Source organism: Micropterus salmoides, unplaced genomic scaffold, assembly GCF_014851395.1.
Source record: "Micropterus salmoides isolate LMB-PRFRI ecotype aquatic unplaced genomic scaffold, ASM1485139v1 Ms_hic_scaffold_10, whole genome shotgun sequence".
Taxonomy (NCBI): Eukaryota; Metazoa; Chordata; class Actinopteri; order Centrarchiformes; family Centrarchidae; genus Micropterus; species Micropterus salmoides.
The window spans coordinates 30,846,766-30,865,095 of NW_024040041.1; the positions used below are offsets into that span (position 1 = coordinate 30,846,766).

Genomic DNA, 18,330 nt, shown 5'->3' on the forward strand with positions numbered 1-18,330 from the left:
AAAATTAAACATTTCACTGCCCAAGTAAGCTATAACACAAGTCTTGTTCATCAGACTACATGCTGTACAGTATTTGTAATTTTATTTATTATGCATTTCTTCTTCTTCATTGCATGATTTAGAATAATAAGGTGAGAAATGGGTCTGTTCTGAATTCATCCTGCACTGCAGCAGCTAAAAAAGTCCATTTAACCCCAAAAACGCTTTTCTTTTAGGCAGGCTGGAGCAGAAAACAACTCACCTTTCTCAAGTTGTACAGTAATGTCACATGTGTATGAAGGTGGATCAAACAAGCTAATCTTAAATGTCAAAGTGGAGAGGAGCCTAGTAGGCCTATTTATTTTCATTCATTACACAATATGAATAAGCTATGCAGACAGTTGTAAAGAAAGAACATCTTTTTCTTCTGTTCTCTACTTGTTATAGTTACACAGTATTAGGGGTGTGGGCTGTATTAAAAGTATCCACTGTTCTCCCATGCTCTAACACACAGTAACGATGAAATGTGTGCTGTTCTCACATTCTTCCTCTGTATGTACACATAAACAACAAGGCAGGGAAATATAAAAGGAATTCATTTTATTGTTTGGGGGTTATTTGTTGCTCTCCTTCTCCTTCTTCTTCTTTTCCTCTGAAGAATATGGTTATCTTCTCCGCATGCCTCCTCCTGTGTTTTCTGTGTGAGAAGTACAGTAACAAGCCTTCATTAAATCATTTCGACTGGTTAAGTGCAGTAAAGTTAACTTTAAATTGACTTCACCACCACACATAAAACACGGCTTAATAGCAATCACATTTAACAGAAGCATAAAATTCTTCTTAATGGTAACTGTTAAGATTAGTTTATTTGTTAGTCACCACCACTAGCTTAAGAGCTTTAGCCTATATGATGTTAGCACTACATAAATTAGCCTAGCGGCTAACAGACTTTTACTCTCCTCATAGTTTAAGAGATTACATGTATTATTCATAATATTTCTTACTCACCGCTAGTGAAGTCACTGCATCTCCCGACACAACACCACGGTTGAATTTTCACCCTGAATGGCGTTTTTGTTGAAACAGCAGCTGAACACAGCAGAGCAACGAGCTGCTCCGTGTGGGAGCATTTACCGTAAATACTCGAATAGGAGTGCACTCCAGATTTAGCTGCGGCTAACTGATGTGGCTCTCAGAAACAACAGCTCACTTTCCTGCAGTTCTGTGTCCGTATAAGTCGCTAATTGAAAACACTGTCTGTCAGAGCGTCCACGTGAAAAGACAAGGAAGACATGGCTGGTAGTGTCTTCAAACAGAGCTGCTAAACACCTCAGCGCACTGAAGGAAGCCATCTGACTGCGTGAGAAGCAGCTCGTTGATGTCTGCAGGCAGAGTAGGCCTAGAGCTCTCCTGTCTGACTGGTCCACCAATAGGAGAGAAGTTCACCCCTTGAGACACAGCCCCTCCTCATTTGCATAATGAGGCAGAAATGCATACAGAAATGTAAAAAGGACAGGCAGAAATAAATACCATACTCTATTACTTTTGTGTATTTAATTGGATGCTTATTTATTTATTGAGCATTTATTTATTTCTGTATTTATTTCTGAATGTGTCAGGATCGGTCCTTCATATCTGAGATGTTTTTAAAAAACTCAAAAGGCACCTTCTAAACCATTTCCCGTCTGGATTCACAGGACTCACTTTGAACAGTTTTCTACCCCAAAAAATCTTCCAAACTATTTATAGTGTCTAGATAAAAGTTTAACATGTCAAGGTAAAAGAGATAACATTTCCTCGGAACCTCCAAAAAACCCCAACATGCGTTTTTTTACACAGTGGTGCAAGTCGTCTCAGGAAGTACAGCTGATCTCTTCTTGTCCACATGTTGTAGTGTGTCTCTCTGCGTGTGTTTGTGAATGAAAGGCAAAATAGTAAAGCCTCTTGGAAAAAAGCACTATATGAATGCAGCCATTTACAATTCAAATAAATACATTTAGTATTAGACTTAAGTACAAATTTGAGATTTTTTCCCTTTACTTAAGTATTTTCAGTCAGTTGCACTTTTTACTCCACAACAATTCAAAAGCAACACTCATAAAATATGATGTACTCTTGACCTTCCCAACAGTGTTTAAAATACATGAAACCAGCTCCACTTTTACCAACTGTGGTCACAAAAGTCTACCTAAACATTAAAGCAGGGGAAGGCAACGTTGGAGAAACTAATAACACACAGCTGGATTAAATCCCACCCAGTCCGTTCAGACCTCCCTCCAAAACACATGTTCATGCACAGTGAGCTCTTGCAGGGAGGCAGGTCTTGCAGCCTCTTTCCTTCTCAGTTCATAAACGTTTGCTACAGTTGACCTGGCTTTCTGTGTGGATTTCAGCTTCACCGACACAGGAATCAGGTGAGAGTTGGTGAGAGGGGATTTTACATAATTCTCTGTGAGAATCGCATTCCTGATTATAGTTTAAATCTGATTGGACGGAGGCTGAGCATTATTCTCATATAACGTCATACCTCTGACACAGTTTCCGCACCAGCTTTCTGTTTTTGTTTATATGGTTGTTCTGTATCTCTTTTCTGTCTGGGTTCGTTGCATGTATCTGTTCCCAGGAGCACACTGTCTCATAATCTGTCCACACCAGGATGTAGATCCCTACACAGTTAACCACAGTGTCCATTTCACGGGAGGTTACTGTCCGTTTTAGCTTTCAGTTGGACTCAGACACTAGATAAGTGTAAAATAGTAAAAATGATATCCTCGTTCATCTCCTTTTTTCAAATGTCTACAACGGAGGAGGGAAGTGAGCATGAGCTTTAGAGTCACAATGTCCACATTTACAGGATATATACCAGGTGTAAATATACTGCAGTTACAAGCTGTTTTAAGTGAAACCTGAGCAAATATGGCAGGAATGAGGTTCTGAGAGGTGCTTTCAGTTGCCAAACTTGTTAAGTATTGTGATATATTTAAGTGTCTTCACCGTTGTGCAGCTCATCTGCCACTGTGCATGAAGTGTACAATTGTAATTGTTCCTTTTTCTTACAGGGACGCAGCAGTAAAAACATACATTTGTGCCCTAATGAGGAAGGAAAGACCCATAAGTGAAACACTCACATCTGCCTATGAGGGCCTAAAATCACTGAAAACAAAACATGTCTGCTGTGTTGACCACACCTTAACAAATACTTCCTCTCTTGATGTAAATGAAAGTCATAGAAAAGGTGCACGAAGTGAAAGATGGACACACCTTTATGAAATTTCCTCCCAAAGCCTAAAGGTCCTTATGCTCCTTTCTGTCTTTGTGCTAAGCTAGGCTAAACACATTTCCTAATTTTCTTGTCTCATACCTGTATTGTTGTATTTACATTACATTTATTCATTTAGCTGACGCTTTTATCCAAAGCGACTTACAATTGCTATACATGTCAGAGGTCGCACGCCTCTTAGGCGCAATTAGGGGTTAAACGTCTTGCTCAGGGACACAATGGTGGATTGAACCCGGGTCTCTCACACCAAAGGCATAGTCTCTTATCCAATGCGCCATCACCACCCGTTTGTATTGTATTTGCATTGATGTTTAGTTTCTTCACACGGAATCCTTCTGAATTCTTTACACTAACAATCCTCTTTCCTATAGGGTGAGACTGACACCAACATGAGAGACTACCAGTGGGCTGAAGATGACTTTGATCTGCCCTATGGGGTCAGTCGACTGGGCCTCTCTGAGCCAGTTAGTGATGGAAATTACATCATGTACCACGGCACCACCAGGCAGAATGCTCAGTCCATCCTGGCCACAGGTTTTAGGCAGTCTGCAGACGGGATGCTCGGCCGCGGCGTCTACCTCAGCAGAGACCTGGAGAAAGCTAGCCACTATCCCATTAATCACCCTGAGTCTGACAGGGTGGTTATTAAGGTAACGGTCAACGTGGGGAAGGTGACCGCCATCAGTCGTCAAGGCCATCCACGTCAGAAGACCTGGCATGACTTCGGTTATGACACCGCCTGGGTGCCACCAGGGTGTGGAATGATGAAGAGCAATTTGGAGGTGGATTGTGTCTGGGATCCCAAAAGAATCAAGATCATTAAAACCATCAAACCAAGCCCAGTTTAACCCTCCTCAGGATGTGGTGCACGAGGCCACATGTGAGATCTACGAGCTGTTAACCAATTTATTTTGTATGTTCAAATGTATTTTTATATATTTGGATAAAAGGTAAATTAAATTTTGTTCCTGTCATTGTAACCTGGAGAATAAACAGGTCGTGTTAAACCTGAGCTGCTGTCTGGTTTGTTGAAAGTGAGATATCTGCCTCTGAAACATCTGCAGCCACATTTGAAAAACTCAAAAGCAATTTTCTAAACTATTTTCTCCTTAACTCTAGATTCACATGACTCACTTAGAACCGTTTTCTACCAAAAAATGGTCCAAACTATTTATAGTGTCTACATAGCTGTTTAACATGTCACGGTAACAGAGATAACATTTCCTTGGAACCTCCAAAAAACTACAACATGTGTTTTTTTTTACACAGCGGTGGAAGTCCACATGTTGTAGTGTGTCTCTGTGTGAGTGTGTGTTTGTTAATGAAAGGTAAAACTGTAAAGCGTCTTGGATAAAAGCACCCTATCAATGCAGACATTTACTATTCTACGTACATTTAGTATTAAGTACAAAAGTACAGTCTGTGTTTACTTTCAGTCGAACTCAGACACTAGATGAAATGTTTAATGTAAAAATTCTATCCCAGTTCATGTCCTTGCTTTTTCAAATCTCTACAACAGAGGAGGGAAGTGCAAAGTGTCCACGTTTACAGGATTTATACCAGGTGTAAATATACTGCGGTTACAAGCTGTTTTATGTGATGGAAATGAAAAGCAGGTGCAGGAATGAGGTTCTGAGAGGTGCTTTCAGTCACCAAACCAGTTTAGTATAGTGATATACAGTATTTAATTGTCTTCACCGTTAAGCAGCTTATCTGCAATTGTAAATTGCAGATAAGAAATTTACAATTGCAATTGCAGATAAGCTAAGGGACTAAAATCACACTGACTGACAGTACAGAAACTGGTTTAGGAAAAAAAAAATAAGTTTTTACATATGGCTGTTGAGGTGTAGGCCTATGTTGTATTTAAGATTGTTGTCATGTTGATTGTGTAACTGATGTCCTGAAAAATTGCACTTTATTCCTTTATGTTGTTCACCAGGAGTCCAGAATTATGAGCAGTTTCCCGACTCCTGTCCTGTTCGTCCCAAAAATCTTACTTAACATGAGTTTCGATTAGGTAAAGCTGAATAAAACATTAAATACTGATCGTTCTGAAAGATTCTTTTGGTGTTGCACAAAGATGGGCATTGTTCGGCTCTCCATTGGCTACAGCAGGAGCTGCAGGGTCTCTCTGTGTCAACAGAGATGTTTTATCCACAAAGTAACACACGAGTGCTCTTTTTCCCCTTTTTGTTTTCTAGTGTAGATGAAGATGGTGGAAGTTTCAGTCACGAGGACAGGGGAGGTGTAGCTGCAGGTTCAGCGTACAGATGTGACGGGCGCAGCACTGATGAAATTAATTAAATAAAATCAATTGTATGTAACAGATCATGAATTAGCCTACACACTGGTACATACAACACAGTTATTATGGCAAACCGTTAAACATTTATTCCTTAAAACTTACTAGCCTCTATTTAAAAGCTACTAGTTACCAATCCATTAGTTACTAGTAACTATTCCTGTATTACTAGTAACAATTGATTAGATACTAGTACTTAATTTTTAGTTACTAGTAACCATTTTCCGTTGAAATCTAAGGGGCTCTGCAGTTCAGATATCGTCTATTCAAATAGTTACTAATAACTATTTCCATATTACTAGTCACTATTATTTAGCTACCAGTGCATGTTTTAGTTACTAGTAAGTAGTCCATTATTACTAGTAAGAAATAAAATGTTACTATAAACTAACAATTTTACTAGTCTATATTAATGAAAGTTCGAACAGTTACTATTAACTAATGAATAGGTAATATCTGAACTATAGAACCCCTTAGTTTTCAATGGCAAAAATGTGCAATTATTTACTAGTAACTACAAAAATTAAGTACTAGTATCTAATCAATTGTTTCTAGCAAAACTGGAATAGTAACTAACTATTCCTGTTCTCAACTAAAGTTACTAGTAACTAATAAAAGTCTACTAGTAGCTTTTAAAAAACTACTTGTAAGTTTAAAGGAATAAATGTTAAAACGGCTTGGAATATTGGTTCTAGTACCTAAATAATAGAGACTAGTAAAATGGAAAAGTTCAATTTAATTCAATTTTATTAATATGGTGCCAAATCACAACAGCAGTTATCTTATTGCGCTTTTCATAAAAGAGCAGGACCATACTCTGTGAAATTATTTACAGAAACCCAACAATTCCCACCAAGAGCAGCACTTGGCGACAGAGGCAAGGAAAAACTTCCTTTTAAGAGGCAGCAGAACCATGGCTCAGGGTGGGCGGCCATCTGCCTCCACCGGTTACAATTGATAATTACAAGTAACTAATGAACAGATGATATCTGAGCTGCAAAATGTGCAATTAGTTACTGGTAACTAAAAAACAAGTAACGGTATCTAATCAATTGTTGCTAGTAAAACAAAACTATTCCTGTTGCCAACTAAAGTTATTAGTAACTAATAAATAATTACTTGTAGGTTTTAAATAGCGACTAGTATTTTTTAAGGAATAAATGTTAAAATGGCTTGCCATATTGGTACTATTATCTAAATAATAGTAACTAATGAACAGATCACATCTGAATTGCAGAGCTCCATAGATTTTAATGGCAACGTTCAATTAGTTACTAGTAACCAAAAAAAATTTACAAGTAACTATTTTGTAGTTACCATAGTGTCTAATCAATTGTTAGGCTACTAGTAAAATGGGAGTAGTGACTATTTTTATTGCCAACTACAGATAAGTACTAGTAGGTTTTACTGCGTTTACAGCGTTTGCTGTCAGGGCCCCGAGGCTCTGGAACAGCCTGCCCGAGGAAATCAGGTCGGCTGAGTCAGTGAACTCTTTTAAGTCCCTTCTTAACTTTTATAGGAGAGCCTTTCCCGATCTTATTTGACTTTATTTTATCCCTTTCATTTTATTCTATTTTACTCATTTTATATTAATTTTTCATGCTCTTATCTTGTTATCTTGTATCTTGTCTACACGTGTTAAAGCACTTTGTAACTTGTTTTTGAAAAGTGCTCTACAAATAAGGATTATTATTATTATTATTATTTTAACTAGTGAAATTTTAATGGAATAAATGCTATAATGGCTTTCCATACAGAGACTGTGTTTTTCCCTAATGACAGACAGTTGACTTCGTGCCCAATAAAAACTTTCACGTGACATGGTTTTACAGTTTGTTGACACATCTGGTCACACTGGTCTCTTCCGGACCCAACCAACGAGTGACGTCACAGCGGCCACGCCCACGTCAGGTTTACACCCTATCAACAAAGGTGCCCCCCCCCTCCTCCTCCTCCTCCTCCTCACCAGAGCACAGCACGCCTTCGACCGGACGGGAGTCCGTGTGTTACCGCGCACATTACCGAACATCAGCAGATCGAGACGCATCATCCGCAGGAGTGTAAGATATTTTTTTTCTAACCCTCTACTCTGTATTTTGGCGCAATGGTTCGGACTCGCGCAGCTGCAGAAGCACCACCGCCGGACTGCATTCTTCCCCTCGGTGAAGATCCCACGGTAAACAGGGCTACTGCTGCTGCGTACTGACCCTCCCCCACACGGACACCGGAGAGCCTCTCTGAGCCGCCAGCTCGGCGACGCCGCCGGTACCGCGCTGAAACCCTCCCGCTGAGTGTTGTTCTACTGGCGGACTAAGGGCTCCTGGTTCAGGTGCGGACACGCAGAGACTCGCGGAAGCTGCTCACGGCTGGTTAGCTGCTACCGTCGCTAGCTCTGGTCGGTGTGCGCTCACCTCCCACACGTCACGCACTACGTATCCACGAGGCCGCGCCCCCTGCAGTGGTAGTCCCGTGCAGCCCTCTGCTTCATTTTAAAAACATGCTGTACAAAGACATCCGGGCAAATCTATGGTTTTTATTCTGTCTTCCAGGCACCCGGTGCTGAAAACATGCTCACGTCTTCCGATAAGGCCCTGAGATCAGTGTGCTGCAGGCTGACAGGACAGAAACACAACATCACCGCTGTGTTCGCCAGTCCTAAATAAACACAGCTCTCTGACTCTAAACGGAAATCATACAACAGTGCGAAACAACAAGAAGAAGAGGAACGAAAGTCCTCTCAAAGCCTGAAGGTCTTTATATAAAGCTCCCTGCCTGAACTCTTGGAGGAACCTGCAGAGAGGTTCGTGAACACAAACACAGTAATATTATAAATAGATGAATTTAGGGAGGGTGCTTTTGTGTAATCAATATATATTCTCAGTACTGCGTGTGGAATATGCAGATGGAACAGACATCGCTGAAGTTAGCATCCAATTCAGCAGCTAAGGCAAAAGTGAGACAAATCTGAGTCTCCGTCAAGTTCACGTTTGAGTCAGACACATCAGTTATTTCAGTTATTTCACACTGAAGATAGATTCCAGTTCGACCATCACGGGGAAAGTTAAGGCAAATTCAGGTCCAGATCAAAAACCGTTATGCCTTGAGCTGTCAAATCTGGACTAGAATGTCGCAGAGAGACTACAGCTTAAATTAATCTTTAAAATTAGAGACGCGCAATATATGTTGTTATCGCAATATCTTATTGAAAATGTTACAGAAATTATGCAATATTCCAGTAAATTGTGGACAGATGCATCCGTTGTGGCTGTGTGGCTTAGCTGAGTTATATTTAGAGCCCACTTGATATGAAGATCATGTTTCATTGGCCAGACACCCTATCATATAAAGAGGTGAGCAACTACACAAACATACGCTACGGAGCCTAGCACGTGACGGGTGTGTGCGTACTTTGACAGCTTGGGAGTGAACGGAGAGAGAGAGGAAATAAAAGAAAAGTGAAGCCAGTCAGGGGACCGAAAGAAAAGAAAAAATAGGAAAAGTAAGAAGATTGTGTGGCTCGGGGAGACAACGAAAACAACAGGGATCAAAGGGGAAACTTGTGTTTTTACATGGTTAAGAATATCGAAATTTATATATATCGTTATCGCAATATTCCTAATAAATATCACATATTGTCAATATCGTGCACTCATAGTGAAAATGCAACAAAGAGCGAGTTTTTCGCCGTTTTTCACTTTTAACCATAACTTTGTCCTTATCGGCAGAATTGGAAGCTAACTTCAGCGTCATGTGGAATAGTTGATGTGTTGGACTCAAATGTGATCTTCCTGACGGAGACTCAGACTTTTTCACTTTCAACATCACTTCCTAATTTTGTGTTTTCGTTCCTGGATTGTTTTATTTGCAGCGATGTTTAGTTTTCATTGCTTGTAATCTTTACATTAATAAACGTCTCTCTCCTACAGTGCGTCCAGCATGCAGTACCAGTGGCTTGAAGATGACTTCGAGCTGCCCGCCGGGGTCGGTCGACTGGACCTGCCTGAGCCAGTCAGTAATAAAAATTACATCATGTATCACGGCACCACCAGGCAGAACGCTCAGGCAATCCTGGCCACAGGTTTTCGGCAGTCTGCGGGCGGGATGCTCGGCTGCGGCGTCTACCTCAGCAGAGACCTGCACAAAGCTAGCCGCTATCCCCTGAATTACCCTGAGTTTAACAAGATCGTCATTAGGGTTGAGGTCAACGTGGGGCAAGTGATCGCCATCAATCGACCGGGCCATCCACGTCAGAAGACCTGGCACGATTCCGGCTACGACACCGCCTGGGTGCCGCCCGGGTGTGGGATGGTGCCAAGTGGTCTGGAGGAGGATTGTGTCTGGGATCCGGATCGAATCAAGATCGTTAGAGTCATCGAACCACAACCGGTCCAGGCCATCTATGGAGTTAATGCGTGGGGCTACATGTATGTAAATATTATCAATACTATCAATAAGGAGGTGAAGTTACTCTGATGGAAAGTGCTCTTTTAAACCTTCAGCAGAAAATGTGTCAGTGTCTGACTGATGAAAGCAGATTGATCCTGTATTTTTTTTTTTCCAGGAAACAAATCACCCTTTTGGAAAATAGTAATATTCTCAGATCCTAAGATATTTTTTGTTTTAGCACTGTTGCAGCGCTGAAGAAACGTCTGGCTGAACCCATTTTCATCCGGGCATAGAGAGGGAAAACACTCTGGCATGTTTGAATTTTATTTAAACCGATCACAATCGTCTGGAGCGGCACTAATGCTGCGTTCCAGGCAACTCAGAAACCTCCGACCTCCAACTAGAAAACGTACAACTACTTAAAGTCAGAGTTCCTATTTGTGAACTCGGAGAAAAAAAAAATCTGTACCCCGACTTTACAAGTAGCAGCTGAATGACGTCACACAACAATGGCAGCTCACATTGAAACACACATTGTAAATGGTAATCCACAAACTAAAATGCAACATAAAGTATATTTGCATGTATTTAAATAAAAAAATAATACTGTCATATAGTAAATTGATGTAGAAATCTAAAAATATTTTGCAAGAGCAATTAGGTAGTTGGTTACAGTAAACAATCTCTGAACGTCTTTTCGGGGATTGCCAACTGATGTAGCTAGACGGGTACACAGTTAACGAGTATTTGTGTCACTTGTTTTCTAGGGCACTGCTGAGGGTGCAATTGTGTGCACACCTGACAAAGAACCATCAGTTTGTCACGGTCAGCCATGTTTTTTCGTCATGAACTCTCATGCACCTGGAGCGCTTTCAGGTCGGAAGTTGGAAATTTCAACTGGGAAATTTCGGCCAGTGGCAGGCTTTTACCCACAGCCTGCGTCCTGTGAGTCAGAGTGGTCAGACTGTACCATGCACTTTTATAAATGATGGGAAAGAACATTTTTAATAAGGTAACAGTTGGAAAACTGTGAAGAAATCCATTAAACAGGATATTCTTTAAACATATGCACAGCAGAATAAAGAGTAATCGTTAAACTGACATGCAATATTTTTATAGTAAAACACATTTCAAAGTATTTAAAAAGGTGCAGAAAGTCCCATTTTATTTTCCCAGTTAGAGTTTAGGTGTAGTATGCTGTACAGACTGTAAAGACCTGTGAGGCTGATTTGTGATATTAGACCTTTGGACCCATTTAAAAACCAACACCTGCATTTTGGTCTATATCTTGGGAAACATCCTCGCTACTATGTTTTCGTTTGAAAACGGAGACCTTCTGCCACCTTTGAGCTCAACGTTAATTTTAAAACGACAAATCCAAACACCTAAAATGCAGAGAAGTTTGAAAACGCTGCTGACCCTGTTTTGGTTTTTAAACTCCGGGGTAGCGTTTTAGTTGAACAGGCGAAAACGGCGTTACTTTGAAGCGATACATGACACAGACGCTCACATTTGGCAGAAACGCGATGCTACTGACAGAGTTTTAGTTTTGGTTAAATCATTTTTATTAAAATATTATGTGTTAATAACACTTATACACTGACACTCGATGCAAAGAAATCTCTGCTATGGTTCTTCGTCATAGCTATTCTTCGTTCGTCTGTAGTAGTACTTTCTTTTATAGTCGAATCTTCTGCAGCTGCGGAGTAGACAATCTGCTTCCTGTTTACACGCATGCCCAGTGTACATGAACGGCCACTTGATGTGCGTTTTCAGTCATTTTAATATAGACGGGGATCTGATGTGTGCTGGGATTGTCTCCGGGTTTAAAACCCAAACGTAGCAGTGTGGATGTAGCCTTAGAATAAGAAGACTCTACAGCCAGGTTAGCATATTAGAATAGTCATTGTGAGCATGTTAGCACGCTGAAGTTAGCATTCAGCTCAACGCTCTGCTGTGAGTAAGGAAGCTTAAAGATCAACTTTAGCCCAGTGTGGGGGAGAAAAAAATGCAGCCTCCTGATTATTTTAAATGGCTCCAGTCCAGAGACACGAGAGGTTCCAACTGCCAGCCCTGAGGCCCAGATTAAAACATAGCCGCAATTTGCCAATCAGATGCGAGCAGGCACACATCCCTGGCACATGTCTTTGTCACGTGACAGCTGAATTTGTACTATTAACGTAGTGATTGTGGCAACAAAATGTATACACCTCTGTGCAGTTTTGTTCCATCTGATGAGCCTTAAAACTCTTGGATTTAGTACTCAGTCACGCCTCTATCAACACAGCCTGTTTTAGCTCTGAGGCTTGTTTCACTTTGACAGAGCTAGGCTAACAGTTTCCCTCTGCTTCCTCCCGTCTTTGTGCTAAGCTAAGCTAAACACATCCAGAACTGAAAATGGACCCTAGATATTTGATTGTATCATATCTTCATTTTCTGGTTTCATTCCTGGATTGTTTTATTTGCAGTGATGTTTAATTTATTTGCATTTACTCTTTACACTAATAAACCTCTCTCTCCTACAGTGCGTCCAGCATGCAGTACCACTGGGCTGAAGATTGCTTCGAGCTGCCCGCCGGGGTCGGTCGACTGGACCTGCCTGAGCCAGAAAGCGATAAAAATTACATCATGTACCACGGCACCACCAGGCAGAACGCTCAGGCCATCCTAACCACAGGTTTCAGGCAGTCTGCAGACGGGATACTCGGCCGCGGCGTCTACCTCAGCAGGGACCTGCAGAAAGCTAGCCGCTTTCCCATTGGTCACCCAGAGTTTAACAAGGTCGTCATCAGGGTTTTGGTCAACGTGGGGCAAGTGATCTCCATCAATCGGCAAGGCCATCCACGTCAGAAGACCTGGCATGACTTCGGCTATAACAGCGCCTGGGTGCCGCCCAGGAGTGGATTGGCGATGAGCGATTCGGAGGAGGATTGTGTCTGGGATCCAGATCAAATCAAGATCATTAGAATCATCGAACCACAACCGGTCCAAGCCTATTATGTATACGGTGCGCAGGGCTACATGTGAGCTCTAAGGGCTGTTAGCAATTTATTTTGTATGTTCAAATGTGTTTTTATATATTTGGATAAAATGTAAATGACATTTTGTTACGGTGTCATTTTAACCTGGAAAATAAATGGGTCGTGTTAAATCTGAGCTGCTGTCTGGTTTGTTGAAAGTGTGATAAGTATATTTTTATTCTGAAGATCTCAAAGGCAACATGCCTTTCTTAATCATTTCCCCCTTCACTGTGGATTCATGTTTCACATCTGCTTTCACTGAAGCTACTTTCTTCAAAGAAACAGTTTGGTGGTTAACATGGGAAACAGTCTTATGTCACAGTTGTGAGTGGTAAACTTGAAGGTTAGCATGTCCACCACTGACACTGCATTACAGAAGAGTCAGAACCACCAGGAGGATCACCTGATTACACCTGAGACAGGAAGTGGAACAAAACAAGCACCCTGCTCGCTAGAACATTTATTTGTCATTATTTTTTTAAATTAAGATTTTACATGAGCTTATAAAATATAATGCATTGTTAACCAACCCAACAGCATGTAAAATATATAAAACTAGCTCCGCCTTCACAATCTGTGGTTAAAAAATGCTACTTAAACATCAATACATCAGTATATTATAATTCAATAACCAATAATAGTCTATTTTCTCGTGTTGATACTATTGATACTTTAAAGGTACAGTGCAGGACTTTTACATATAAATGAACATCCTTTACATTTATTCTCATGTATATCAAGTCTATGATCGCCCGGTAAATCTCTCTGTATTCGTGTTTCATGCCGCAGCCATAGAGACCCAACATCGGACAAAGATGTGTGCAGTATGGCGAACTTTTGTGTAGTACTCTCACTGCCAAAGACAAAAGTTCAACACTGCAGGTTTAAGTACATTTAGCTGATAATACGTTTGTTCTTTTCCTTAAGTAACAGTTTTAATGCAGGACTTTACTTGTACTGGAGTATTTGTACTGTGTGGTATTGCTACTTTTACTTAATTAGAAAATCTAAATACTTCCTCCACCACTGTTTTCTACTACAAACAAGATATATATATATATATATACATATTAGTGAGCTTTATAGGTGCTGGCTCTGTCTCTTACTTTTGAGTCCATCATGACACATGTTTACCCTAATTAGGTTATTTTATTATTTGTAGTAGTATTGTTTGTATATTTATTAATCAGGGACAAACTGCTGACTGGATCATAAAACCGAACTGTGCCTGTCTCTCTTTAATCACTAAATAATCCATGTTACGACATGAAACTTTGAGAATATGGTTATTCTCATATACAGTTATGTTAGTATTTGCAAACAACTATATGTGACAAATGTGACATGCAAAACTATGTAAGAATTTTATTTTTTATTTTTTTAAATAAAATGACCACACCACATACAATAATGTGCAAAGTTATTTAAATGTATGTAACATAATCCTACATGCAGTAGGTGGTTCTGAAATGTGGTTTTCAGTTACCAAACCTGTTTCCTCTTGATAGTCTCATTCATTGTCTCCACTGTTATACCTCACCTGGCCAGGTTCACCCTGTCACCCACCTGTTTGGGGCAGAACTCTTGTTACCAGAATAAACCTTTGGACAAAACAACAGATTATATCTTTTGTATTGTTCCAGATATATTCCCACATGATTTTCTGCCATCTCTACACCCAGTTTCCTCTCATAGGTCAGAAGAATTTAAGACCATAAGGACCCTGTCCTCAAAGAGGTTTGATCCTTGAATCTATTTGACACCTATAAAATCAGACTTGTTAATGATTGGAGTGCGAGTGGATGTTAACCCTGATCTTCTTTCAATACGCTGAACAGCACAATTACAATTTACAAACAGTTGGACATTATATTTCTTCCAGTTTTGTATTGTGCTTCATCCTACTTGATGCTAAAGCTGGTCCAGGGACCCAACAAGTCAGGGGAAGATTAGTGCGAAGAGATTCAAAATGACCACAGAGAGACACAAAATAGCACAATGAAATGCAAAGAAGAAATGTCAGTCCTCATGTTTTCAAATCTCTACAACGTAGGGCAAGTTAGCATAAGCCATAGCACATACAGGAAATACGCCAGGTTGAAATATACTGCAGTTACAAGCAGTTTTATATCATGGAAATGAAAACAGGTACACAAGCACAAGGTTGTCCAAAGTCCAATGCTCACATCTGCCTATATGATCCTGCTGCTGGCTGGCGTCCTGCCAGCAGCAGGATGATATACAGGATGTATTTATTTTGGAACACACCTAAATAAATACATCCTGTCTGACTGTAAACGAAAGTGAAAGATGAACGCACCGTTACGGAATTTCCTCCCAAAGCCTGAAGCTCCTTATAAAAAGCCGAGCAGACTCACAGCCTGCACTCTTGGAAGAACGTGGAGAGAGGTACGTGTTTTACATAAAATATTATCAATTTGAGGAGATGAATTTAGTTAGGCTGGAGGGAAAATTCTCTTAAACCATCAGTGAAATATATTGAGTCTGACTCAACTGTGAGCTTCCTGACTGATAAAAGCAGATTCATGTTGTTTGCCTCACACTACAGTTTAATTTTATTTCCCAGTTAAAAGGAGTTTAATAAATAAATATGTGTATCAAATGTAACAGCAAACCATCCAAAAGATGATGAGACGTTTCAACAGATCAGTGGACCTGTTGGTTACACTGGAACAAGTTTAAGGGGATCATCAAAGTCAATGTTATGGTGGCGCTGGAGGAAAAGTATTTTGTGTTGGGCGGTAATTGCATGCTATTACGCAAATGGTACCAACAAGCTAAACTATGATGGTGAACATAGTAAACTTTACACACATGGTAAACATTAGCATATTAGCCATGTCATTGTGAGCATGTGTGTGAAAGAAATGCGTCCAAACGTTTCACCTGGCTCAACTTCTACCTGACCACAATATGACGTCTTGTTTAAATTTTTGATGGAGCTATAGCTAACGAGTTTCCTCTGCTTCTTCCGGTCTTTGTGATAAGCTAGACTGAACATCCAGAACTTTAAATGGATCTTAAATACTGTAGTGTGTTGTTGAATACTTTCTTAACTTTCTGGTCTCATTCCTGTATTGTTTAATTTGCAGTGATGTTTAGTTTCTTCACATGGAATTCGTCTGAACTCTTTACACTAACAATCCTCTTTCCTACAGAGATACTGACACCAACATGAGCCAGTACCAGTGGGCTGAAGATGACTTTGATCTGCCCCTTGGGGTCGGTCGACTGGGCCTCTCTGACCCAGTTAGTGATGGAAATTACATCATGTACCACGGCACCACCAGCGAGGCTGCTCAGGCCATCCTGGCCACAGGTTTCAGGCAGTCTGCAGACGGGATGCTCGGCCGCGGCGTCTACCTCAGCAGAGACCTGGAGAAAGCTAGCCGCTATCCCCTTAATCACCCTGAGTCTGACAGGGTGGTTGTTGTGGTGGAGGTCAACGTGGGGAAGGTGATCGCTATCAATCGTCAAGGCCATCCACGTCAGAAGACCTGGCATGACCATGGCTATGACACCGCCTGGGTGCCACCCAGGTGTGGAATGGTGCCAAGTGGTTTGGAGGAGGATTGTGTCTGGGATCCCAAAAGAATCCAGATCATTAAAACCATCAAACCACGCCCAGTCCAACCCTCTGTTGGGTGTGGTTCCCGAGGCTACATGTGAGCTCTACAAGGTGTTACAAATTTATTCCAGATCATTAAAACCATCAAACCAAGCCCAGTTGAACCCTCCTCTGGATGTGGTTTGATGTGATGTGGGCTACATGTGAGCTGTGAGAGCTATTACCAATTTATTTTCTATGTTCAAATGTATTTTTGTATATTTGGATACAAATTAAGTGCCATTTTTTTTACTGTCATTGTAACCTTCAAAATAAACGTGTCACGTTAAATCTGAGCTGCTATCTTGGTTTGTTGAAAGTGAGTTATTTTAGGATGTCCGCCTCTGAAACATGCTGCTGCTTCTCTAATATTATGGAAGTGAATGAAATACCAAAGAAACGGTCATGACTTTTTCTAAAGTGGACAGTCTGTATAATAACTCCACAGCTGTTTTTACACTGCTGTCTCCCCGTTTCCAGTCGTGCTAAGCTAAGCTAACTGACCATATTTACCGTAAAGACATCATGAGAGTTGTATCAATCGAATAAAAAGTGAAAAAGAAAGTGTATTAGAGTATTTTTGAGTATATGTTTAATATCTTTAACTATTCCTTTAATATATAATCCAAGTTAATTGTCTCACATCATATTTGTTAATATATTTAATTTAGATGTTAATTCTCTTTTGTAGAGCTTAAGCCACACACACATCTACATTACCGAGAAATGCATGAAAATAAAAATTGGTCTGTATTGTGACTTTGGAGTCCTTCCTTATTGGTCTCTCCTCATACTTCAGCTTAACATTAAAGGTTCAGATCCCAACAGGGGCCAAAGACACATGAGCTTCAGACGGCTTTTAAAATGTCCGGTCTGAACCCAACATCACATGCAGCTATAAGGAGGTTTTTATTAGTAGTAGTGTAATTTATATATTTATGAATGGGGGGACAAACTGCTGACTGGTTCTTAAAATCTGTGTTTCTCTCTCTGTGGGTTAATCACTCACTAATCCATGTTAGGACAAGAACCTTTGACAATATGGTCATTCTCATATGCAGTCATGTCAGTAGTTTGTTTTTGCCATCAACTAACTATATGTGACAAATGCGACATGTAGATCTGTGTAATAAACATTTTGTTTTAAATGTTGGCTCATTTAAAAAACAGTGATCACGCCACGTATCCTAATGTGTAAAGTTATTTTGAAGAATGTAACATAATCCTTCATACTGTAGGAGGTTCTGAAAGGTGTTTTCAGTTACCAAACCTGTTTCCTCTTGATAGTGATGTCTGACTAATTGTCTCCACTGTTATGCCCAGTGGCGGTTCTAGACCAATTTTATTAAGGGGGCCAGGCTGGGGCCAGTTGTTTTGTCAGAGGGGCCCATTCAATCTGGGACAAAAGAGACAAAGGCAAAAGTCAAGTATTTAAAATGTCTTGTTTAGTATATAATGTAATGTTTTAGTAACAGGATCTTTTCAGTAACTTAGTTATAGTTTTATTAAATTACATTATACAAAAGAAATATTCCTGTTAACTTCAGGTCAAGTTACAGGACATTCTTTGATGCAACACTTCTTTGTAAGGCTTAATGAACAGTAGAAGCTCTAGTGTACGAGACTTTCTCTGGATCCCACTTTGTATTTTGTATCTCAGTATAACGTTTGCTAGGAAACAACACACTTCTCCACATTTACTCCTGTTATTAGTCCTGATGTGAAGTATACA

The 18,330-nt window shown here is 40.3% G+C and overlaps 1 protein-coding gene across 1 annotated transcript; it reads left to right on the top strand.

The window, feature by feature from the left end:
* The first annotated feature begins 2,253 nt into the window (after window positions 1-2,253).
* On the top strand, window positions 2,254-16,894 carry LOC119917990. The gene is made up of 6 exons (XM_038738480.1): window positions 2,254-2,393; window positions 3,631-4,101; window positions 9,534-9,988; window positions 12,476-12,975; window positions 14,653-14,707; window positions 16,150-16,894. Exons 2-6 carry the CDS (start codon window positions 3,649-3,651, stop codon window positions 16,658-16,660), a joined length of 1,974 nt encoding a protein of 657 aa, XP_038594408.1. The 5' UTR covers window positions 2,254-2,393; window positions 3,631-3,648; the 3' UTR covers window positions 16,661-16,894.
* The last annotated feature ends 1,436 nt before the right edge of the window (window positions 16,895-18,330 follow it).